The sequence below is a fragment of the Caloenas nicobarica genome, chromosome 8 (genome assembly GCF_036013445.1).
Source record: "Caloenas nicobarica isolate bCalNic1 chromosome 8, bCalNic1.hap1, whole genome shotgun sequence".
NCBI classification, from domain to species: domain Eukaryota; kingdom Metazoa; phylum Chordata; class Aves; order Columbiformes; family Columbidae; genus Caloenas; species Caloenas nicobarica.
The window spans coordinates 23,845,808-23,870,878 of NC_088252.1; the positions used below are offsets into that span (position 1 = coordinate 23,845,808).

The window sequence follows — 25,071 nt, forward strand, 5'->3', positions numbered from 1 at the left end:
GTGGGATGGCGTTTTTCAACCAAAACACATGAGTAGCAGAAAATGAAAGTTTGACTTGTTAAACAGTGAAATGAGAGACCACTTTGCCGTTTGCTTTGTCGTAGTTTCTGCTTGGGAAATGTTTGAAGTATGGATATGTACTTTGGATCGGATTAGCTCTTAAAAGGCCAGGCCAGGGCAAGTGGGCAGCTGAGTGACTCTGTTTGTAGCTGTAAGAATATGCCTCTTGTTCTTTGTGGCAAATGCAGTCTGATTTCTGTTATGCTGAGCTTGTGAATGCGCTGCAACTGTGCTTGATAGCTTATTGTGCTAAGCTTTTGGTGGTGTTTGTATTACTCTAACCAAAACTGTGCATTTTACAGCCACGAAGAACTCTATTCCAGTCGTCCCTACGGAGCGCTTGATTCCGGCTTCAATAGTGTGGACAGCGGAGACAAAAGATGGTCAGGGAATGAAGTAAGTGTTGCAGCTTTATTTTTGTTGAGTGCAGTATCATGCAGGAGAGAGAACTAACAAGTGTGTGTCTCGAAGCGTATTCAATAGGTAACATGTATATGCTGGTGTGCAGGTTGCCTTGAGCCAAAATTATTTGTCGTTTTATTGGAAAAAAAATAAGCACAATTATATATGGGGTGGATGCAAAGTTGGGAATAATAAAAGAAATGTGTAAAACTGCATGACAGGTGAATTTACTAGAGCATAAAAGATGAGAAAAAAAGGGTTCCTCCTTTTTAAAAAAACTTATAACTGTATCCTGTTACAATGTTGAGTCAACTACAATTACTTGTGAGTAGTTGTTTCAATGAAATGTATCTGAACATGAAAATTAAGCTTCAAAAATGAGATGGAAATTTCATCTTTCTTTGTAGCTTGTTTCAAATGTTAAAAATAAAATCTGATTGCCACTTAGAAGAAGGAAAATGAGATGCCTTAGCAAGGAGACTGTCAATTATACTTCCAAGGAAGAAGATCCCTTTTCTTCTTGGGAAAACCAGGAAAGGCAGTAGCCAAGACCTGAAGTGTTTCAGTGAGCTATACTCCGTACACCTGCTCGCACTCCTACCTTAGTTTTTGAGAGGATTCTATGAGTTCCCATCCTGGGGTGTTTTCAAGCACTTGCAGATATTGCAGAGCAAAACCGTAGGCAAGCTGTTTTCTCAAGAAAGCTTGAATATGTGATTTTAAGACCAAAACTCTATAGCTATATTTTACTTTGTTAGGGTTTTAGAGGTGCAAAACAGGACAGTTGAAGTGAAAACACAAATCAATAGGTAGCAGCTTACAAGGTGATGTTTCCAAAGAAAAGCGTTCCTTGACTTCACTGTTTGTTTTGTAAAGCCAACAGATGAGTTCTCAGATCTCCCTTTACGTGTGGCAGAGATCACAAAAGAGCAGAGACTGCGAAGAGAAAGTCAGTATCAAGAAAACCGAGGGAGCACAGTTGTAACTAATGGTGGAGGTAAATAGTGATCTTTGGCTAACAATATTTCTTGTCATCATTATTAAAGTTTCCAAATACTTGCTATAAATAGTAGGTTGTCTAAAGAGAAAAAAGATAAAAGTCTGGGCGTAATTATACAAAACCACAGTTGTGTAAACAGTGTAAAAACACTGTTGTGTTAAGGATGTTACAAGGCAAAATCAAATAGCATTTGGGATTACCTGGAAAACTTTGTTGGCTTCAGCATACGTGCTATGTTAAGATCTCCAAATGCAAAACCAGTATTTTGGAATCTTGAATTTCGGTGCATGGAGTTTTGCTGCTTGAGCTACGGGGGAAAATTTACAGCAGTAGTAGATTGTCAGTGCTCTGTGCTGACTGCTGTCAGAATGGGATGAGCAGTTTTGTCAGGGAATTTCATATTTCCAAGTAGCAAAAGTGCTTTATTCAGTAGCCTTGGGTTTTAATCCAAACATGCAAGCCATCTAGGAGGGACTGGTATTTGTGAGTGATGTTGCTTTTTTGCACATTCTCAACTTGTCCTGCAGTCTTTTACAGTAGCACCCTTATATTTTTTTCAAGACGTGATAGCACTTCCCATGTTTCTTGATCTCCACAGTCCTTCTCAATTTTAACTTCCAATAATCTGCTGCTACCACTGACTCACAGTTCAGTCCTCTTCTTGTTTATATGTCCCAGTTTCAGCTTTATTCCAGGTCTGGGTTTTTTTCAGTCATTCCTCCTTCTCCATTTTGCACTACTGATTATTAGATCTCGTTCCCATATACTTTTATTAGATTTCGTTCCCTTATACTTCGATTAATTTTTCTTCTTTGTCTTCTTGGCTCCCTGTTTTCCATTTCCGCTAATGGCTCTGGTTCATATTCCCTGAGTGTCGTTCTTCCCAACTAGTTTTAATCTTGCACGACTCCCACTTTTTCTTGTTCCCTCCTCATCCCTCCATCTTTTGCCATCTTCTTCTCTTGGTCTTATTCTTCTCTGTCACAGTATTTTATTTTCTTTGCCACCTTTTAGAAATCCTGCAGCTTTTTGGTCGACTCACTCTTTTACACGTTAACAGACAAAAAATTCAGTTCAAACAGCTCAGTTCTGGCAAATTTAGAAGAATTGAAGACATGATGTTACGGGAAGTTGTGGGCAGCCTTAATAACAGGTAGTGCTGCCAGCTCTGCCTCTAAGGCTGACTTTATGTTTTTCTTTGGCGTTTGCACACCAGGGATCTCAGAATCCCCCACTGGACTTTTAAGTTGGAGCGCGGTCAGTTCGTGAGTAGGAGTATCTGAGAGGGGCACAAGTTGGAGTGTGTGGCTGTCAGTGATCCAGGAGATCCCTTCCAGTTCTGCTTTCCTAACACAGATACTAATGCCTTTCCCCATCTACTGTACGATTATTATCATTTAAGTTTAATAAGCGAGGATGGAAAAAGGGGATTTTTTTGTTTTGGTTTGTTTTGTTGAAGTTTGAAACCAAGATGGGGATTGAAGGAAGCCGAAGTATTTTTGTTTTGGATGGTTGTAGTAGCAGAGGAGGTGGCTTTGGCGGTAACAGTTGCTAGATTGTGTGGTGAGGCAAAGAGAAGTCTGGTGTAGACAAGCAGGAAAGGGGCGGGGGAGTAGAAAAAGAATGTCTGCAAGGGAATCTGCAGCAAGTTTGAGGAGGCTTGTAAGAAGAAGCAAGCTCTAGTGCTCAGAAAGGGAGCTTATGCTTTCCCTTGCATCCCCAGCACTGTATTTTTCACCAGGGTAGTTTGCTCAGTGTCATGACTCTGAGAATCCACGTGCAGAATGTGTAAAAGCAGGGGCAAGTGGAAAAAATTGCCCTACATAATATTGCCCACACAAGGGAAAATCAATACGAGCCAAACTGTGCTGTTTCTTGCTCTAATTTGAGTGGTTCCTGATTTCTTTTTTCATTCTTCTTTTTAAAATAAAACTGCAGATGTTTTTATATTGTTTTAGAGGGGTTTTGTTGCTTCCTGTGCTGTCCGTCATTATTTCCGCATACACTTTTTAGATGTATTGCATTTGCATCCAGATAACTTAGATGTGCTGCCCTGTGTTTTGTTGTTGTAGTAGTAAAAATAGAAGTATCTGTTGTATCCATTCTAATTTTTCTGACAGAAGTGAATTGGAACCAAGAGAAATGTTTCAAAATGTACACAAATCATTGTACAGTCTTGGTGTTAGCTGACAGATTTTGATAGATAGTTTTTGATATTGAAAAAAAAAAAATCACACTATGTACTTTAATTTTTTCAGTCATTGCAAAAGTATCTGCTACCAGCAATATAAAACTGAGTGCTTGATACATGTTTTTCATTGCTTCTTAAAAAGCATAAATTTTATCATTATTTCAAAATCTGATGTTTAACAAATGTTAGTGGGGCAGGCAAAATTCAAGAGTTTTCAGGCTGAGTTTTCCCAGACAGAAGAAAAACAGTAGGGCCTTAGTTCTTGACATTGCTTTTTTGTTGTTTTGGGGCTTTTTCCGCTCCTGTTGGTTGTCTAATTATGGGTGTTTTCTTTGTGTGTGTATGTCAAGTGGAACATGATCTCGATCAGATCGACTATATTGATAGCTGTGCCACAGAAGAGGAGGAGGAAGAGATGAGACAACCCAAGTGCGCGGACTCGGAAAGCCTCAGCTCGCAATTCGTGGCATATATCGACCAGCGGCGAATCTCTAATGAGGTGATGCTTTTAGTTAAATGAGTTAAATTCTTATGCCTTAGGAAAGCCTTTGTGGTGGTATTAATGCTTCTCATCTTCAGAGGCTTCCTTTGGTGTTTTTTGCCTTTTTTTTAATTAAAAAAAGAATAGGTTTGATCTAGAGAAGGAGCACAGTGTTGTGCTTTGTGGAGGGTCAGAGCTGGAGTGTTAAGCAGCGCCCAAGTGCCCTTTGGGATATGTGGAATAAGCCTAAACCAGCCACACTGTTTTCCTGTCATGTGAGTCCTTGCAAGCTTGTGCTTTAGGCATATGTGAAGTAAATGTTTTTTCCAAGGGAGTGCTGTCTTCCAAAAACACGGAAGTTGCTGCTTCCAAATGGTAATTGGTGATATCTAGAAAATGGTTAACATTTACTTGGTAGTACTGAATATATACTGACCTTCTCAAGGGAAAAATGTTAATTGTTAGCAGCGTAAAGATTTAGTACAGGAATTTTGAAATTCCATTCAGTTGTCTGTTCATGTTGATTAGAAGTTATTTGCCAGTAAACTCAATCTCTTGAACATCCATTTTAAGTTTAGACTAAATTAAACATTCAGAGTTTTCAGAAAGCCTGCTCTTTGCAGAGAACGATTGTTTTCTCTCTTACTGTTGACCAAGGCTCTGAACGCATAGATACAGACTTGGATATATGTATGTAGTCACCCCTCTGAACAAAAACACCATCTGTAGTTTCAGACAAACCTGGCATGAAACTTGTTCTCAGGCAGTAAAAGCATATAGTTGAATGAACAATTAGTGAAATTATTGCTAGACAGATTAGAAGGTGGCCAGACAGCTCTTTCTGAATGTCTAGAAACAGGTGTGAGCAACTCTGGATATTGCCCTGTTTTTTCTCACAGGAAAAAAAAAAAAAGAGGGGAGGGAGGAGCAAACTAGGGTTTGTCTTTTTTTTTTTTTTTTTTTTCCCCTCAACGAGTCTAAACAGTATCATTTTCATTTTTGTTTTCACATATTTTTTGACGGTATTTACAACATACTAGCTACTTCTATTGGTTGCTGGCTCTGTCCAAAGGATGTCCCGGTGCAGACTAGGGCAATGATTCCAGTAAAGTTACTGTCACTTTTCTTTAGCTCGTGTGATTTCATTGTGTTCTAGCTGTGCAAGAGTTCGTGTGCACTTGAACAGAATTCACTAGTGTTGCTTTGAAATTGTATGAATTACCAAAACTGGAAGGTGCCTTTGTTCCAGTTGTAGTAGCTGCTGATGTGAACACATGGAGAAAACTGTTCCCTTTTTAGTCATTTGGATGTACAATTTTGGAGAGAGTCCTCAGAAATCAAACTATAGAAACAGATTTTCAGCCACATGTTTCCTTCTGCGTTGTGTCAGTTTTAATTAGTACCTGCTTACACAGCTACACAGTTCAGTGGCTCACGGTGCATGCTGCGTGAATAACCTGCCTGAGAAAATCTTTGTGGCCAATATGCTTAAACAGTACGTATTGTGCTGTGATTCAGATGTGTCCTTTCAGAGTTTTGTGTGTTTAGAAGCAGAAAGATGTTTGCTCTTTGAAGAAAGAGGAAAGAAAAAAAGGTGGATCTTTAGTATTCATGTAGGAGCCTGGTCCCTATTCTGGCCACTTTGTTACTGTTTACTGTGTTTAAAATCAGTGGCACAGATATGTGAGAGGTGTATTCATTTTGCCAGTCTTACAAATTCAATATCAAATCACAGAAGCTGATGCCTCTTGATCCATAGACACAAGAGCAAGACTAAGAAAAGGCACCTATGGGCAATACAACCTAAGGCTGTAGATAGTAAAAAGGCATTGATCAACATCAAAAAAGCTATTCATAGGGATCTGCTCATAAAAATTATACTCTTTGCTTTTAACTGAAGCAGCAGTTTTTCTAAAAAGACAATCCAAAGTACTCCTTAGGAGAGCTAACTGTTTGCAACATGCCTACGGGCACAAGTGAAAATTGTCAAGTTAATCTTCAAAAGTTTCCATTTTCCTACACGAAGAGGTATCAGTAAAAATTTTTAAAAAATGCCAGGGCCAATCTGTCTCTGTTCCCAAAGGGATAAATGATTTCATAGCTCAAATTAAGCCTAAGGTGTTCTCATTCACCCCATGTTTTGCCTTTTTATTCCCTCCGTGACTTGTCTTTAGGGCGTCATAAGAGAGCGTCAGCTGTTGTCCTGTGTTTGAGGATCCAGACTGCACTGCTGTGCACTTGTGTATATATATTCTTCAGAGCTTGATTTTGCATTTCTTCTACATGACATTAATTATTTTTTGCCTACATTTACTTCTCTGCATGGTTCTTAATCGTGGCGGTTTTTAAACTCTTAAATTTGTCAGTAAGCGCATTTAATCTTGAAACTAAAGTTTCTTTAAAGCTCAGGAAAAAAGAAAAGTTTGCCTACCTGGAAATTAACATCCTTGGGTTGTGTTTTGTGGTTCTTTGTCAGATATTTTGAATACCAGTAGTTACAAATGTTGCAAATGTTACAAAAGTGTTACAAAGAGATTCTTTGACATTAATATACACTATTCTGAGCAGCCTTCTGTGCTATTTTGCTTAGAGTTCACCAGTGAAGCCTGTATCCATCAGAGAATTTCAGAGAACAGAGGATACAAAACGATATTTACATCAAAACAGGTAAGAATATATGGCAACAGTAATTTTATCCAAAGTTTCATGATGAATGCAAAGCGTGTATTTACTGAATGTGTTTAGAAAATGACATTTTTTTCTGTTGCTTCACCAGAAATGCACATGGCTCTCTATTTATAAGTTATTGCTCCACATTAGGAATTTCTTTTCTAATAACAGCAGTGACCAAAGGTTTGGCTGTTCTGGGCCAATGCTCAGCTTAAAATTGGTTGGTTAAAGAAATCTGCCAAGTGTATACTCTTAAACTGATTTCATATCTGCCTTTTGTTATTTAATTTGTGCTTCAATTAAATAGCTGACTTAAGCTATATTACATGAAGGACAGAAGGGATACGTGTATTTCAGATTTAAGGGAAGCATAAAGAGTTCCTATGGAGTGTCTGTGCTGTGCAGTCACATTCTTGGTTGACTCTTGGTAGCTTTATTACTGTGGGGGTTTAGTTTAATTTAAAATGTGCTTTTCTGTGTCATAATTGTGAGCTTGTATCAGGGGAAGAAGGAATAAAATGGGAGTCAGTGCTGAAAACAGCACACTTAGTTTAATGGATTAGACTTATTGAATTATGTCCATACTCTAGTGATTGCTTGGCTTATAGAGGGAATGCTCATCCATAAAACATAGATCAGAGTTGGATGGGATATAAATGAGATGCTTTGGTTTGAGAAGAGACTTTTGGGTGTCTGATTAAAAGAACAGGAGATAAGCAAACGTATAGCTTCTTGCTAATGGAACTAAAATCAAAATGGATAGAAACTTTAATACACCACTGAAGCGTTTCAGTATTCTGTGGAGTGAAAGCGAATGTGCAAGGACTCAGCAGAAAATGAGCCCAATTGTACTAAACTTTTTTTTTTTTTAAAAAAAGGACAACTGCTAGCCATAAGTATTTCATTGCTTATGCTGTCAGTAAAAATTAATTTTAGTGGCATTCTAGAATGGCATGGAAAGAGAAAATGAAAGCAAGAATATTGTGTAAATTTTTTTCAGAGTTATGGCAACATTTTAATAGGAATTTTGAAATGTGCAGTCAATGTGCAAATACAGTAGCTGTACAGATATAAAGGAGGGTAACTCCTTCAGCGTATATCAGCATTCCTTATCCCATGGTGTCTACGAGTAAGGCATAAAATAATACAACAGTCTGCCATGTTCTCCCCAAATAAAGTGAGTGCTCTTGGTTTGAAAAACTGATTGTTTATTTTTTTGTTTATTTATTTTTCTAGTTGAACATTTGTGGCGAATATGGAAATACTTAGACTCTACAAACACTGGCTTCCATGACATATGTGAAGGAAATAAAAGGAGACTAGTTAGCCAGGAGAGAGCTGCTGTTTACATAGGCAGATTTTAATGGTGTAAAGGAAATTCTAGTTCACCAGGGTATCCAGTGTTTTCAAAATTTTACTTAAGGATGGCAGTGGATCTTCATGCAGAAGCAGTTAATCAATGTTCTAAATGAACTGTAGCTTATTCAATGAGCCACTGAAAACAGGTCCTGTTGTTGCCTTAGAAATTGTGGAAAAACAACCAAATGACAATGAGTAAATGTTCATATTTTAAGCTTGCATTAGTCAAATGTTTCATTTGTGGCAACCACAAGCTGTAAACTGCTTCCACAATAATTCTGTGCAAATGCCTTGACAGGCAGCCTCTGTTTTTGTTTTGTTTTGTTTTTTCCCTTCAGCATGCTGGAACCATTGAAACTGGAATGTAATGCAGACTTCAGCTCAAAACTACTTACGTTACTTGTGCAGTAGTTGTGACCTGACTTGATATCACATGGTTTCTTAAGTCATCCTAAATTCCACCTTTGTGGTTATCTGAAACTAATTGTCTAGGCAATTATTCTTACAAAACCATCTGTAATCTAGAGAATAATTAATCTTACAGTAGTTTATGTGCATCGGTGGCCAATCCCACTTCCACCTGGTGTTTACCCACAGGGATACCGATGAATTACGAAGACCCGAAACTCTAAATTTGATGCAGGACAGAGAGCAGCACCAACTACTAAGGAGTTATGTGGACAGGACAGAGAGGTAGGGAAAAGAAGCATAGAGTTTCTACTGATTAATCCCCCTTTCCCCAAAAAATAACTGTAGTAGCCAGTTGCTCCTCTAAATGAGGATCTTCTGGAAAGTTCCTGGATTGGTTACTTAACTAGCTTTTAGAGAACAGGTGTAAAGTACCGGGTATCTCAGTGTAATAGGCCAAATGTACAATCCCATTGGTGCATCTTGAGCTGTAGAAAAATTGTATCACAATTCAGGAGAAGAGACAGAAATGGCTGCACAAAATCTGTCAATGCACAATGAGTTAAACTGGTATCACAGCAGTTGGTTAAACAGCTTTGCTTCTAAGCAGTTACTCTTCTGATTTGATGAGATGCTTCTGTGTCAGTGACGACTCATGTGTGAAAATGTGTTTATATTTAAGATAAAAAGCATACTTATTCTCTGTTTTTCCCTTTGTCAGACCCCCGCCTGATTCACCCTACTTTCTATCAAGTCACCACAGTCAGGTAACACATTGAACTCCATTATTTTATTCGTTTGGATGCAAACCCAACCTTATGTTAGCCATAAGACATGCACTGTTTTTTCCATAACCCACCTGTTTTACCCCAGCCTGGTGTGGTTTTGTTGCAGGCGACGGATCCTGAGCTGCACCGCAGGCACGTAGAGCGGACCCGTCAGGAGGCCCAGCTGGCAGCATTTCGGTACGAGGAGGAGAGGATGAGAACAAAACAGATCCAGAGAGAAGCTGTCCTGGACTTCGTTAAGGTACCTTCTTTTAGTACCTACTTGATGCTTCGTATTTCCTGAATGCCCTAATGAAAATTATTTGCCAAGGTCATTAATACTTGTGTGTTGCACACTTGGGCAAGTGTGGCATTTTATAAAGAAAACGGAGAGATAGCATTTGATTCCACTCAACATTGGTGCTGTAGCTGAACACAGAGAAAACTAGAGCTGGGGAGGAAGATGGAAGAGATTTACTGAAAATATGATTGTTGTAAAGAATTCTGGTTTTACATAGTCTCAAGTTTTCATGTGCATAGATGTGACAGGTTTGTTATAAGAAAGAAGGGGTCTTTATTTGACAAAGCATAAAGGCAATTCAATCTCGAAGACAAATTTGGCAGAGAAGAAAGCAATCATGCCTACAAGAAGATAATGTCACCTGATCTATTTTAGTATTTTATGATGCATAAATAAATTACCTCCAGGTAAAGCACCAGTGCAAATTTATGGTACCTCAGGTACTCCATGGACACTGCATCTTCACTTTCTCTTTCACTGCAGTCAGTATGAAGTAGTCTGCTGCTTAACATGCAAACGTTTACATGCTAGTTGACTTTATTTTATTGTTTATTGCTCTGATGACCTACCTAAATCTTGCCATCGCAAACTGAAGAAATGTTACAGTTAATATTTTGGGCTTGGAGCGATCTGCAGAGCAGAAAATGATGTTTTATTCCATTTATGTAATATGTACAGTTAATTTAGAAAAAGGTTTTTAGCTAGCTGAAACCGGGCTTTCCGTTAGCACCAACTGATCTCAGGCCCCTGGCAATGTTTTGTAGAAAAGCTGCTTTTCGTAAAGATTCAGCTCAGTCTCTCAGTTAAAGACTTTAGATATTTAGGATGCATTTTGTTCATTGGTGAGCCTTTTGGGATTTTTGGTTTTATTTTGTTTTCTTCTGTTGCCTTTGTTATTCATGAGCACTTTATTCTCAGCAATTAAATTTCTCCCCTGGGTTATATTTTGGGTTTATTATGCATCTTTAATATGCAAAACCAATTTAGTTTTTTTGTTTTTGTATTGAATAAAGGCTTTTTTTTACTAATAATATCTGAAGTTTCAGCTCGGTGGAAACTTGAAATTCCCGAAGGCATGTTTTATTTAAAAACTAAGACTATTTGTCTTTTAAAACACTTCTAAATTATGCTGGTTTGTTCTGAGCTTTTGTTGCTCTGTCACATTACTTTAAATTAGTTTTTCATTTTTCCTTTTTCTCTATAGCAGAAAGCATCTCTAAGTCCTCAGAAGCAAAGTCCCCTGGATAGTGAGGTAAGAGTCCAATAAGAATTTTACCAGGGAAGTCAGCACCTGAATTCTTAACTCTCTCCATCAGAGATATTTTTCTGATTGTGGAGAACCCTTCAGGACTGGGTTATCGTTTAGTTTTTTCACACTTATTATTAAGCCTTGGATTGGGGGTTGACGTTTTTCTTTTTTTGCTTGTGGGATCAGTCTAATATTTCCTTCCGTTCATGTAGATTGCCTGTCTGAGTGTGCTGCTTTAATGTTTCATGTATGTTTTCTATGTTCGACACAGAAAATAATTTCATATTCCATTTGTAGATGCTCCTCACGAGCAGCACAGTTAACTTTCTAACGGGAGGATTCAGACAAGTTATTGTGTTGCAATCACCTTCACTGATCAGCACTCTCCCAGCTTCCTATCATTGGATCACTAGTTATCCCTGAAAGATTAAGCGCTAGAATTTTGAGGGCTATCAGAAAAAGAAATAAATAACCTTTTTTTTTAAGTTTTACTTTAGTGTAGTTTTATAATCAGAAACAGTAAGTCAGTAGGAAACAAAAAACACACAAGGCTTAATCTTCCAGAATATACAGAGCAGACCCAACGACATCTGTTCGTTCTCTGCGTCAGATTTCTGCACAGTAATAGCTGTTCTACTGCTCACCATCCCCGCTTTCCTCCAGGAGAACATAATTCACTTGGCAGTGTTAATCAGATCAAAACTTTTAATAATATAATGAATATAAATAGTTCTTCAGCGGCATTTTCCAAATAACTCTTTTTTTGTTAGAAAATTACCGAAACATGGGGTAATTGGAAGTTTTTGCCCTTTTTCCTTCTTAATGTTCTTCTGTTCTTAATTTATTCTTTTAAAGGTTCCTTTGTCCTACCACAGTAGGAACTGTGAATACATAGCTGTCTGCATTTGCTTGAGACAACACAGAAAGCAGAATAATTGATTCCCTAAGTAATACAAATACACTCTAATTCATGGATTATGTCGCTATATATTCCACCACAGTTATGTATACGCTTTGTGGATTTTTTTTTTAAAGCATCACAATGCTGTAAACAAGCAGTACATGTCCCAAATTGTCTGTCTGTTCACATACTGTGTGTTTCTGACATCCTGTGTGTTTCTGACATTACTCCATCTCTCCCACCTCCCAGTGTCCCTTTCCATCCAGAAGGTCTCAGCATACTGATGATAGTGCCTTGTTAGTGGTAAGATCTTGCACGTAACGGCCTTTTTATGTGGCAGATTCTAGAGCACAGAAATAACAACATGTTATGATTGTCTCAGATTAGACCAACTATTTTAGAGCTAATCTAAATAGCATAAAACATGACCATCTTTGAAAAGTAGCTAAGCTGTGAACTTTAATATTACGAATATGTTGATACTTGTACTGTCAGCCGTTTGTTAACAATATAGTGATGTTTTTCCACAAAATAATTAATGCTTTTGCTGAGAGCAGAAGAAAATTACTGATAGTAAAGAACAGCTTCAAAAATTAAAAATTCTCCTCTAGTTATTCTGGGTTGATTTCTTCTCTGTTTAGCTTGCTTTCTAATTGACATGCTCTTCAGTGGCAAGTAAGCAATTTTATTGCTTCGAGTACAGCCTTCTACTTTAGCTTGTCTGCATCCTGCATGTGGTGGTTAGAAATATTTAGTATCTTGGTAACCACATCAGAGCACAGGGAAAAACTGCTCTACATATGAATGCTACACATCACGAAATAGTCCTCATACTTTTTTATTGTTTATTGATTAAGATGTCTTAAAAATAATCTATTTGGAACACTTAGCAAAAATAAAAACATTTATGTATTTAATTCATGTTTTATGCTATTTCTTCCTTTATGGCATCTTAGTGATGTAGCATAATTAAAGAATATAATTGATGCCATAGTCCATGTCTATAAAAGAAAAATACACCTGATTTGCATGCTGTTGCATGTCTGCATGCCTGAGATTTATTTTCTTAATTCATGTGCTTCCATTATCTGCCTTAGTTTTCTTTAGGCAGTGCTCTCAGTTAGAATACTTCTCTCCAGAACATGTTACTCAAGATATTTACTGTCTCTCTATTCAGACTTTTTGGTTTTCCTGCTTTCACATGATGAGCACTGTGTGGGAGAAAAAGAAAGCTCATAATATTACAGAGAGATTTAGTTGTGATCATGCATGTATCTGTTTAAAGAAATCACAATCAATTAGCGTATAAAAATGTGCTTTCATATTGAGATAATAAGAAACAGGAGAAAAGCAGTGGGTTTGGTTAAGTATTGATATTCTGTTGTCAGTTAAGTCATCTTTGGAATGTATTTTAAAGATACCTTTAAGGACCTCATTTCTATTTGATTATCTGATCCCATGACTTTTGTTGTAAATTAATATATATAGAATTTTACGTTATGTTACTTGGAATTTTCAGAAATTGTTTTGAAACTGGCGTACATCGCTGTTTGTTTCCTTTGTGTCTTTAACCAAGTTACATCCTTGCACTTCACAAAGAAGCCGACAGGCTGGTAGGGAGAGATTGAACTAGTAACAGATTTGTAAGCAATAATTTCTCTATTCATTTTTCTTTTGATTCCTTGCTCTTTTCGGCAGCAATAACCTATAATAGTAGATGCAATACTGGGTTTTCTGACCTACTGAGGTGTGATCCGTAGCTCTGTTTTGCAGTGGAAATACACACTCTGTCTAATGGTGACATATGCCAGGGCAGCTGTTTCTGGCAATTGTTGTAGCTGGAACATTAAGCCCAGGCTAGAACATGAATTTGTGGCATTTTTGTTTCCACTAATGTATTTTGTATGGTAAAAACTTGCTCAACCACAAAGAAGTGTTCATTAGTTTGCTTTAAAAAAAAGTCTGTAGTAAGAGTTGAAATTACTTTTACCTTTTTATATTCTATTGCATTTTATTTGACATTTTCCCTTTCCTTATGGATTTGAAATTTAGCTAGGTATAATTTCTGAGAATGGTTATTTTCCTGTGCCAAAACGTAGAGGCATTTCACGTCAAAATTCTCTTTGTTAATGGCAGTTTTCAGTACACATTTTCCATTTCCATAGCTCCCTCTCATTTTCTCTCTGCATAAAGCTTGTGTGCAGTAGTGCGAACTTTACCTTACAAAATTTTTGATGTTGAAACTTGAAGATAGGTCAGTTTAAAAATAAAAATAAAAAAAGTTCTGCTAGATTTTCCACTGATTATTGTAGCTTTATGATGTGGGAATAACACTTTGTGGCAAAAGAGGAGAGTGGAAGTATAGTAAAAGATCTTTTGTTCAGCATTTCCCTTGTTACATCAGAGCTCTCTAAACTGAGAAGTTGCTTTTCTTTTACTCTAAACAATGTTTTCAGCTCATATGTAAGACAAAGATTTAAAAAGTATTAAGTCTAATACATACTTAGAAAGCAAGCGAACTTACTTTTCTTTTACTGCTTCCTTCTTCTGGTATTGTTACTGCTTTAGCAAAAATTTTCTTAAAACCAAAATTTAAGTCATGGATCTCCTTTTTTAAATCTTACATCATGTTTCCTGTGATGGTCTTGTTGTCTTTTATCACTAATTAAAATTGAAAATCACATTGCACAGGTTACTCTGGTTCCTTCTGTTCATAAACTATTTCAGGACAGTGTCTGAACTCTCAAAACAACTGCCTGTGCTTTCTCTGCCTGTTAACAGTTCAGTTCATACGTTTCTTGTACGTGGCTGTGATTTGAAGGGGCTGTAGTACTTCATTGCACACTGGTGGATTTCTGTGTGTTGACTTGTAATAGCCAGATTAAAATGTTGCTGAAGAAATGTAATCACTGGCCTGTGTGAGAAAACATGCCGTATACCTTGAAGTTTTACATTAGTCGTATCCTGCTTCCCAGTCTCACAAGGGTAGTCCTGTTTGTTAAAATTGAGATTACTCCTTGAGATAGTATCAAGGCTTCAGACTTGACTAATGATTTCAGCCTTGGTTGCTTATGAATCTCATTTTTTTTCCCAAATATCATCTTGTTTTCTCTCATACTGTCCCTTAGAAGTTCAGTACTATGCAGGGGGGGAAACCCCAAACCATCCTTTGTTTTCTCTCAGACTGCTTCTCAATTTCCATGTTGTGAAGCTTGTGAAATACTTGATAAGCATCATGCAGCTGGTCTGACCTCTTCCTTTCATAACCTTTGTGTCATTGCTGCCCTGTGCTCGCCTCATTGCTCGGTGTTTTCTTGTTGTGGTCTCAAACATGGCATGAGGACATTGTGTTACTGTTAGCACGTGGGTCTCTGAAACTTTTTAAATTAAGGCTTTTAGGCACCAGAGTGTTATAAATAATAATGGTATGGGTAAAGCAAGCAGGACTTGAATTATGCTAACTTGCACCCTGGAGTTTTCTCTCAGACTGTTGGCATCCATTTGTGCGTTCAATGTTTAATAACCAAATTCCCTTCCAAGATCCCGATTTGGCTGGCGCAGAGTTGTGGTTGGGCTCTGCTCTGGCAGTCCCCGCGTCTGCAGTTGTTTCTGGCGCAGGGAGGGTTCTCTGGCTCCACGCTAGACCTGGAGCCACATGCAGCGTGTGCAGTAGCGTGTCGTAAGTCCGAGTTGCAGCATCCTGGTTCCCTTTGTGTTGCGGCTGCCTTTTACAGATGTTCTTTGCCTCACTTCTTCCTTCCCTCTCTTTCTTTCCTTGCTGCCCCTGACAGAATGGCTTTGAGCCTCTCTTTGTGTTTGAGATTGACAATAACACCAATACCATTAAAAGGAGGCCAGGGACTCGCAAACAGGTGAAGAGCATGCGGTGTGTTGCTGTTGTGATTGTCCTTCCCTGTGGTGTGCCCTGTTCCCCTTCCCTCTGCCCACTGCTGGGTGTGCGGATTGTGACAACTTCTTGTTCATCTGCCCCAAGGTTGTCTTGTTTTGTTTTGTTTTTTCCACACAGGAATGTTAATGTTCAAACAGTTACGTTAATGTTACAGATCACCTACCTGTGTGTTTTACTGTGCTCACATACTAGCTAATGTTTTGCTTAAGTCAAGCGATATTTTGAAACTCTTTAAAACAACAAGGGAAAAGAAACCCACAATTTTTGCTCTGCGCTGCTGTGGAGAAAGAGGCTGTCTTGAGAATCAGCTGTTGAGTCTGCAGAGGGCCTTAAGTTGTTTGTGGTTAAGGCTTGCGCAAGTCTAACCTCTGCTTTTAGTCTTTCCTGGCTGTGCTGTTCTGAAGTCGCAGAATAGTTGCGAATCGTTTAAAATACTAACGCTCCCCGGTGTGTTGTTCGCATCTGTAGAGTTTCTAGGTGTTGTTTGGTGTTCCTTTCCTGTGCTGAACTGCCACGTTGCTATTAGAAACCTGTTTCAGAAAGTATAGTTTCATTCTTGAGCCATTCAGCCCTCACATGTTAATGTTTCGATCATGGTTTCAGTAAGATACAGAATTTGGCCTTGTAGATCCATCTGTCAGTGACAATGTGGCATGCTGGAGCTCCCATTCTGGAAACATGAGAAGTTGTTTATTTGGTTGGTTTTGATATCGGTTATAATTGAAATTTGGCAGCACTTTGTGACAACGCTGTAAATCTTCACACTGACATCTTCCAGGAGAGCTGGATTCCACCCACAGAATCTTACTGACTTTTTGTGTAACTCACAAGGATCAGCATTAGGTGTTTGTGGCAGACACAAAGTGTGTAGATGTGGGTTTCTCTGATTTTACAAACTTGATAGGAAAATAATTTAGTAAAAATGCATAACATACTTGAAGCATTAAAAAGAAAGCTATTTATTTTGAATAGTGGCTCAGAATGAACTGTTGTAGGGTAACATTTCCTTTGGTCTGGTGGCACAGGTGTTGCATTAGGTGTTACTAAAGAAGCCTTTACCTTAACTTATTGCTCTTAGTTCTGCTTTTGCTGTCACTGTGGTGTGTGTAAAAGAAACATTGCACTTCCCAAGGTTGTTAGCTAGAAAATTCAGGAGGATGGGAAGGCTTTAACTATAGTTCAGCAAGTATCTGTTGCCTGTTGGTTGTTTCTGAGGATGTGATTGTGATCACCTCTTCCTTTTTAACATGTCTGCTGCATCCCACCTTTGTGCATGAGCCGTCAGCCGTTCGCTAACTCTGCTACTGCCTTCTCTCTCTCTCTCTGCATTCAGTCCCTCTCAGGGGTGAATCAAGAAAGCTGTGCTGCTCCCCCGCCTAATGCCTCTGCCCTCAGTCCTGTCAAGGTATCTCTTGCTGTTATCATTCACCAGTAAAGCCAACAAAAAACTCTTGGATCCACACATCTGTTTTAACAAGTGTTAGTCTGTCAGCTTCTAATCAGAAGTTCAGGTAGGGTATGAATCCAATTTACCTGATGAAACTGTAGCAGATACTACCTCAGCTTTAGGCTGCGTCTACAGGAGGCCTAGGCTGTCAAAACATGGTAATGAGTCGCTGCTCCGAGGGGTTCTTGGTTGTCTTTGTTACTTTTTATATACAAGATGATTTTTCTCTTGACCAAGTTGAGTTCATCAGAAGTAATTTTGTTGTATTCTTTATCAGCTTATTTTTATAATGAGTACGGATATCCTATATTTCTTTCTCTTCTGTTGATACTACGAAACTGAGTGCATTCATCGCAATAAGTCATTTGTCTGTGTAAGCACTGTAATAAACCACAATGTGTTTCACTAGGGAGAGCGATGTTCAGTATATAGCAGTTTTGCGTTAGCAAAGATGTCGAAGAGGTGTATCCTTATTGGTGCTGCTGTAATGCAAGTTCTGCATGTTACTTAATTGTCTGGTTTTCTGTGTCCCCTTTGCGAAGAATACTTTGAAAGATTTCGTTGGAAGGAAGAGTAAACAAAGATCTGTCATTGCACAGTCAGTACTGTTTCATCATCCTCTTTCCTCAGAGAAAAGCAATTGTATCATTTCTGCAAAAAAAAAGAATTTCATCATTGTCTGCAGAGATGAGACTTGGGGAACAATATACTCTGTTTTTTCACATTTCAGTTTGGTTTTGGTTTGTTTTTTTTTTTTTTTCTGAAACACATTTAGATGGATTGAGCCTTTTTCAAAACACAGCAAATTAAAATGTAGTCACAGCTTTTCCAGATTAGGACCATTTATACTCTTCTGCTTTTTTGTCCACAGAGTGATGACAGATCTACCATCTCTGCTGGCTCACCTACCACTCAGACAGGTAACAATGAAAGGAAGAATAATTTCTGAAAAATAAGATCAAAATGCCTGGTCGCTTATTTGTGCTATGAAGAGAAGGGAGCATATGTTCCTATCTCTATGTGGCACTGCTGTGCATGTAAGAGTTTCCCCAGTTATTTGGGTCCCCTTAGAAACACACGAGGGGTGAGGCACGTCCTGAGACAGAGCGTAGGGTTTGGCTGGTTTAGACCTTCACGCAGGCTTTGGCACACAGACATGCTCAGCAACAGTTAGAACAGTTGTTGGAGTTGGTATGTGGAATGTGCTTTGCATGCAAGTGTCCTTGGAAGTGCCTTTTTCTGCCCTGCACTTTTATCATGCATGGCTGTAATTTATTTTGTCATTATTATATTAAAATTTTTGGTTTGTTCTTTTTAATTACCACATTGCTGAACCCATTTCCTATTTAAACTCTAACCGTTTCCTTCTTCCTCCTTTCCTTTTCTGTGCCTTCCCACGTTTTTTTAGTCCACCTTTCCCCTCCATATCCTGGCCATGCAGCCCCGCCTTCCTATAGAAACCCTTCCCAGCGACCTGAGAGTTTCCTTTTCCGAGCAGCTGTCAGGGATGAAGCAAACAAAGGTAGGTTATATAGCTTAGAAATTAGCTAGTTTTGCTACCTTATATGAACATCTGTATTACCTAAGTTTTGCACTGTTCTGTTACTTCAAGTCATTATCATCAAACTACTTCTAGAGTTTCATTTGTAGACATAGGACATTAAATACTTTGTGAATAAGGAATTTTTTTATTTAGAGGTGTCAAATAGTCTTTTGTCATATTTGTGGAAATGTGGCTTTTTGTTCTTCTGGGTCTGTGCTTACACCTAAAAAGATACCAAGGAAATCCCATAAAAGCTTTCGGCCACTAATGAAGGCAGCATGATAAATTTTTGCATTGCACAGTAGTACGTAACACAATTGCAATTCCTGTAGAAAGACTGAACTGTTTCAACACACTTCATCCGGCAAAACTTTTTCCTCCTTTTGTGAATGATTATTAGCCAACAACAAGAACAGAATCTAAACAAAAAGGAGAATGTGTTCTAGAACACCTTATTTAGATTAGTAGGTCATTAGCTTGAGTAATAATCAAATGAAAGAACATTTGTGAAAAGGAATGTGCTGTGCCCATTCTGGAACCTTGTGTGTGCAGGTGTAGCACAGCAGTGAAGGACAATCAGCCAAACGGTGCTTAGTGATTTTTCTTTCCTTCGTGCTACCTTTTTAGCTGTTACTTCATCCTCTACCCGTGCCTTGTCTCCCGCTAATGATTCTGCAGACCCCAGAGCAAGACAAAACTCCAAACAGCGAGAGGAGGAGCTGGAGCTCATAGAGCAGCTACGTAAGGTGAGTGCTGCCCGGACATCTTAGGAAATTCATTGCGCGCGTCCTGCTAAATCTGTCCTTTTGTTGTAGATCGATTTCACTGAACCAATACGACGAACAGTTGGCCCAAATTAAATGGCATCGTACAGTCTGAGTGTTTCTTTCAGATGGGTGCAGAGATATTCGCTTTGGGTTTTGTGGTGGACAAAGTCAGCTTTAAATTCTGTAAAATATACAGTGCTGACTCCCGCTTCCGAGTGTCCAGTGATATCTGCTTTTAAAATAAACATGCTTTTTTCTTCCTTATCAGTCTTCACACTTGTAATGAACTCCCTGGAAAGTTGCCTTACTCTCTTCTTTTTAATCTTTTTTTTAAAAAACTCCTCTTTACTGTAAATCCCACAGATTGGAATGCAGAGACTACCGCCAGTCGTGGTAACAGCACGGCTTCCTCGTGTGCTCTGCATCCATCTATTGATTCTTGTCTTATCCTTAGTTAAGTGCAGAACATCTGAGGTACAAATATTCCTTATGGTTGAGCTATCTGCCTGTTCAGGGCCACCATGCTCCTGGTTTGTGCCCTGGTACAATGACAATACACGTGACTATTGAAAATGTCACATGGCATTAAGGTTCTGTTCTGCTTGGCCCCAGACTTGTTTCTGGAGAGCATGAAGAGATTTCTTGAGGTGCTCGAATTAATTGTTTGGGCTTTCTCAAGACATAAGAATTCCTACTTGTTAAAGCTGATTTTAAAAGCCATAAGCATCCCAGATGCACAGAGACATTTGTAAATTTGAAAGTAAGGACAATCTGCTTTCCCTAAAAGGAGACAGTTATCTTAAACAAAACAAAGCTTGGTGCTGTTTGCAGAGCCTCTCCTGTTATCTCAAGATGTTTTGTATGTAGTCCGTGTCTTGTTCTGCTTCCCAAGTAAGCTTTATTTAGTACTTGAAAAAAATGTAGATACAGCATAACAACTTGGTGAAATTCACACAGCATTTGAAAGATTAAAAGCCTGAATTGAAATTTTATTCATTGCCTTACAAAAATGCTAACTACCTCATTTCTTTATTTATGCCAAGTAGTTTGGGTTTTTCTTTACAGGGAAAAATGTTATCATGACTCTTGGTACCTATGTTGTCCTCCAACCCACAAGACAATTATTTTCACTTCCATTGGCAGAACCCTTCTCTGAGAATATGTAGGATTAGGAATACTGTTCTTAGATCCCGATTTCCATTATTTGTTAATAGTGGTTGTATTAGTCCCCTGTGCTGTTCAGGGAAAACCGTTCAGCTGGTGGTAAGCTCTGGGCCACAGTGGTGCACAGAGTCCCCCTTGGTGTTACTCAGAAAGCTGTTCAGAAGCGTCACAAGGATGGACAGAGAGTTGTAATGGAAGCACTTTGCCTCTTATAAAATGTTCTACAGAGTAAAAACAGTTGGAGGAAACCAGCTCTTACGTTTTGTGTGTCCATGTTCGTTTTTCTACAGAATATAGAATCACGGTTGAAGGTGTCGTTGCCCAGTGATCTCGGAGCAGCTCTCACCGATGGGGTTGTTCTGTGCCATTTAGCTAATCATGTGCGTCCCCGGTCTGTTCCCAGCATTCATGTCCCCTCACCTGCTGTTGTAAGTATGTAATAATGATAGTATTTTGTAAGTGTCCAAAATAGCATCCAACAAAGTTCTGTAATCCAGACAAATGCTAGGTTCGGCATTCTCCTCTGTGAATGTATGTGACAAAAGATAACCGTCTGTTCTGTCTAAAAGAGGTCTATAGCTTCTTTAAAAGAAATTATATTTGGGGTTGTTTCATTTAAATGAAGTTACTTCTAACACATTGTAAGAAAACATTAACATTTTCAAGTCCTCTCTATATTAACTTGAAAACTAATGAAATAAGAGACAGTTCAGCGTGAAGACTGAAACGGGATATTCCAAAAGGTCTGAGAAGTTCAGGAAAACAGATAGTAGGAAAATACAACACTCTCTACAGTGTCTAGGATCCCACTACACAAGGCAGTGAAAACAGGCAGAAAAGCCAAGTTTATATCTGCATCCACTTCACAGCACCACAAATTCCTCGCTTAGGAATTTCAGGTGAGCACATTCAAGCTCCTTGGAGAAGAGCAGCATCTCCTGGAACAAAACAAATCCAGTCATACCTTTGTGATAACAGGAGAAAAAGTGGTGTGTCTGGGGACTGTTGGGAGCAAGGAAGGAAGTGCACAGGAAAAGTCTGAAAATTTCTGAAGTTTCTCTTACCCTGGCTAACTGCAGTGTGTCTGGAAAGGAATGAAGGTGATATATTTCTGGATGCATTATTGTGTATCATGTAGGGAAAGCACAAAATTAGAGAAAGGTCAAGAACTGTGAAATAACCACAGATTATATACTTAATCTGTATTTCTGGAAGCCAGAACGTTCAGTGAAAATATTCATGGTCAGCTACTTAAAAGTAGTATGGAGGGGCAGATAGCTTGTTATGCACCTTTAAATTGTAGAATAAGGAGAAAGAACTGAGGATTGTTCCTGGGGGAAGTCGTTGAAACATGCGTGTTGTGTTGGTTTTTCCTGATTTTTGGAGTCAGTCTTTGGTTGGGTCTTGCACTGGCACTTGCAGGGCTGCCTACTGTATCATTGTGGTTCCTCGCTCTTGGACTTAATGTGATAAGCAGATGTCTTCATTATCTTGAGAACGATTGAACTGGTGACGCCAACATTTTAGGCAGATTGTGGAATCATTAAGAGAAAAGGCATACGGCCGCTATTCACAAGACTTGCGTCATTGAGGGTATCTTCTCAATGGCCCAGTTTGATGTGCTGTTGAATATTCTGTGTTAGGAATTAAATCATGGCTTTGTCGTATAAATCCTAAGGAAGAGGCAGCCTTTAGCCACGTGGCTCCAGGAGCAGAAGAGGCGTCATGTCATTCCTCGGTCACAATGTGATCTTTGTATTCCCTTCGTCCTTCGGGAGAAAGAAGTCAGCAGTACTCTTTAACCTGCTTTCTTACTTATCATACTGGAGTCACTCAAAGTGTTAGCCAGTTTTATATAACACCTTGTATATAACTATTGCGGTTTAGAATTGTCTTTCATAAAAAACATCCAGCATTCATAAATTAGCTTTTCATAAAATAGCTTTGAAATTTGGGCTTGTTTTTTCTAAAGAAAAGCAAACTACAATAGAGCCTGCTTTGAATTAGACAAGCTTATGTCAGTGCATTATGGTCTTGGCAAAGAGATTTAATAACAGTTTTATTTAAATAAAAAATCAAGATAACTTAAAATCCTGCTGGTTAAGAACACTATTCCTGCCTCCTTTACTTCTTTGCAGCCTAAACTTACAATGGCAAAATGCAGACGAAACGTGGAGAATTTCTTGGAAGCTTGCAGAAGGATTGGAGTGCCTCAGGTACGTATTTCTACTACCCTCATGTGTTTCAGGTGCCATTTTCATGATGCTTTAGAAAATAAAACCTTCTTTGAAAGGTATGATGAAAACAAAATGATTAAATGTTTAGAAGGTTCAGGTATAAGCTGTGTCTTGCAGTATAGATCAGACTTATATTGTCTTCCAGAGCAAAAATTAGTCAGATACAGTTTATTAGAGGCCTGATTCACTTACTGCTGTGCCTCAAATTCATAATAGCTAATGCAGTTTGAGTCTGTCTTTAAAATTGTAAGGTATTTCTATAAAAACAATTACATTTTCTCAAGATTAGATATTTGACAGTTTAAAAGTGGGATAAAATTCAGATTATGTTTTGCATCTATTATTTTTATCCCAAAGCTTTTCATTTTCCTTCAGAATAATTCTCTTATGTGAACGTCTTTACTGTCTTACCAACAAATCCCAGTATTATTGGCCGTTCTCTGATGGCAGCTCTGTTTGCATAGAACCTAATTCTTTTGTTAAGTACCAGTAGTAGAAGTCTATCTTCTGGTATTCCTTGTCCCCTTCTGAAACTTGAAAGGTGGGAAACTAGGAGGTGGGAACATATAAAACAGTCCATCTGAGTCCAGTTACCCTGTTTTATGCTGTCCTGTCCTTTCCACTTTGTCTTATTCAGTAGCTGTCTCAGTACAAATAATTTTGATACGTCGTGTTTTTCTTTATTTTTCTTCTAGTCCATTAGTTGATTTGGTTTCTTATATTGCTAAGCATTAGCATTTCTGCTGTTTTCTTTCTTTTGTGTTGTGAAAGGGAAAAGTAGACCCAGTGACTCACTTCCCAGCTATTTCGAAAAGCAATGTGCTGGAGTCAGTCAAGCAATATTTTCTGGTGTTTTCAGACAGCTTCACTTGCAGACACTTGAGCCATTGGGATTTATTTTAGCATATTTATTGAGCTGCCTGGCAATTTCACGTGGCTCCATGGTGAATTGCGTTGGAACGTGGTAGGGAGTTGTAAGTCATCATTACTACTTTGAGATCCTGCACTGGTTTTGTCCCCTAAGAAATTTCAGGCTTTTACTCCCAACAGAACTGCATGATGTAAATTTGTCTGGGGCGAAATTGTTCAATTCCATCCCAACTTCTCTATTTACACCTCCCTCAGCTCTGAAGGTGTAATTTTTATGGGATTGCAATGCAGAGCAGAACACTGAAATGACCCACATTTAAAAACAAACTTAGAAAAGCCACTCAAGAAAATGTCCCCTACAGAGCCAGTCTGCTACATCTGCTAATCCTACTGTCCGGAACCCTCCTGTGTTTCTCATATTTCTTGCTTTAATGTGAAAGGGTTCAAGGAGAGTGTCTCTGGGGAAACTTACCGAAATACCCCCACCTGAACTCTAAAGTTGCTCTCACATGTCTACATTACATATCTGCTGAGATACGCATGTAAGATATCTCTGCAAGAACGGTGTGGCAGCCTAGTGTATTTTTCCTGAAAAGATGCCTGCAGGTATTTCCTTTCATTTAAATTCTAATTACAAAAATGAAAGGTGTTACCTTTCATTTAAATTCTAATTACAAAAATGAAAGGCTTTCTGAAGGTCTGGATCTATGTAGAAATACCTTCTGAGAAGAAGGCTACTTTCAGAAAATGCTAAGTACAGGCACCACGGTGGAGCAGCAGTTTCTGTAGCACTTTGCTAGTTAAAGCCCTTGCATCAAAACAAACCGACAGTCGAGCAGATTGATACGTGTGTATAGATTACAGTGATTTACAGCAGTTACCTGTGTGAAAGGGAGAGAGAAGATACGCAGTGGCAATAGTACAGAACACTTGAACTCTAATTAGTAATACATACTTCTGCACGATGCTACATTCAAGCATCAGTTACACATAAGTAATCCCTTGTCCTACTGTTTCCATTAACCAAGATACATGTGGGGACTCAGCTGTGAGTATTCATTGCCAGCAGCATCACAGAAACCTGTAGCCTTCATTTCCCCTGGAGAAAAATGGTTTTCACTGAGGCATGTGTAAACTGCTGTGTTCTTAACAACAAAGGTTGTTACATGTTTAAGCTGTACAGGTGACAGGCACCTCACTGAACACTCAATATTTGCATTAAGTGAGTTCTTTGCAATGGGGGTCTCACAGATTCCTTTGTGAGAATTAACCAGCTGTGGTGAGCTTCTGGAACATGTAGGTTATATCTGAGATGTCTGATGACTGACTGCTTCGTGGATGTTG

General features: G+C 38.6%; 1 protein-coding gene across 19 annotated transcripts in view; it reads left to right on the plus strand.

Annotated features, from left to right (window-relative positions):
- LRCH3 (leucine rich repeats and calponin homology domain containing 3) overlaps window positions 1-25,071 on the plus strand; it is a 65,556-nt gene that overhangs the window by 33,498 nt on the left and 6,987 nt on the right. For 2 of the 19 annotated variants that reach the window (XM_065639876.1, XM_065639878.1), the window contains exons 7-22: window positions 363-456; window positions 1,339-1,459; window positions 4,004-4,152; window positions 6,725-6,801; window positions 8,761-8,856; window positions 9,293-9,338; window positions 9,466-9,600; window positions 10,844-10,891; window positions 12,039-12,092; window positions 15,581-15,661; window positions 17,033-17,104; window positions 18,018-18,066; window positions 18,555-18,668; window positions 19,317-19,435; window positions 20,911-21,048; window positions 22,759-22,836. In XM_065639876.1, the coding sequence (XP_065495948.1) occupies window positions 363-456; window positions 1,339-1,459; window positions 4,004-4,152; window positions 6,725-6,801; window positions 8,761-8,856; window positions 9,293-9,338; window positions 9,466-9,600; window positions 10,844-10,891; window positions 12,039-12,092; window positions 15,581-15,661; window positions 17,033-17,104; window positions 18,018-18,066; window positions 18,555-18,668; window positions 19,317-19,435; window positions 20,911-21,048; window positions 22,759-22,836 (1,471 nt within the window). The remainder of the gene's footprint in view (window positions 1-362; window positions 457-1,338; window positions 1,460-4,003; window positions 4,153-6,724; window positions 6,802-8,760; window positions 8,857-9,292; window positions 9,339-9,465; window positions 9,601-10,843; window positions 10,892-12,038; window positions 12,093-15,580; window positions 15,662-17,032; window positions 17,105-18,017; window positions 18,067-18,554; window positions 18,669-19,316; window positions 19,436-20,910; window positions 21,049-22,758; window positions 22,837-25,071) is intronic. The other 17 variants (XM_065639885.1, XM_065639882.1, XM_065639892.1 and 14 more) reach the window with 13 other exon arrangements.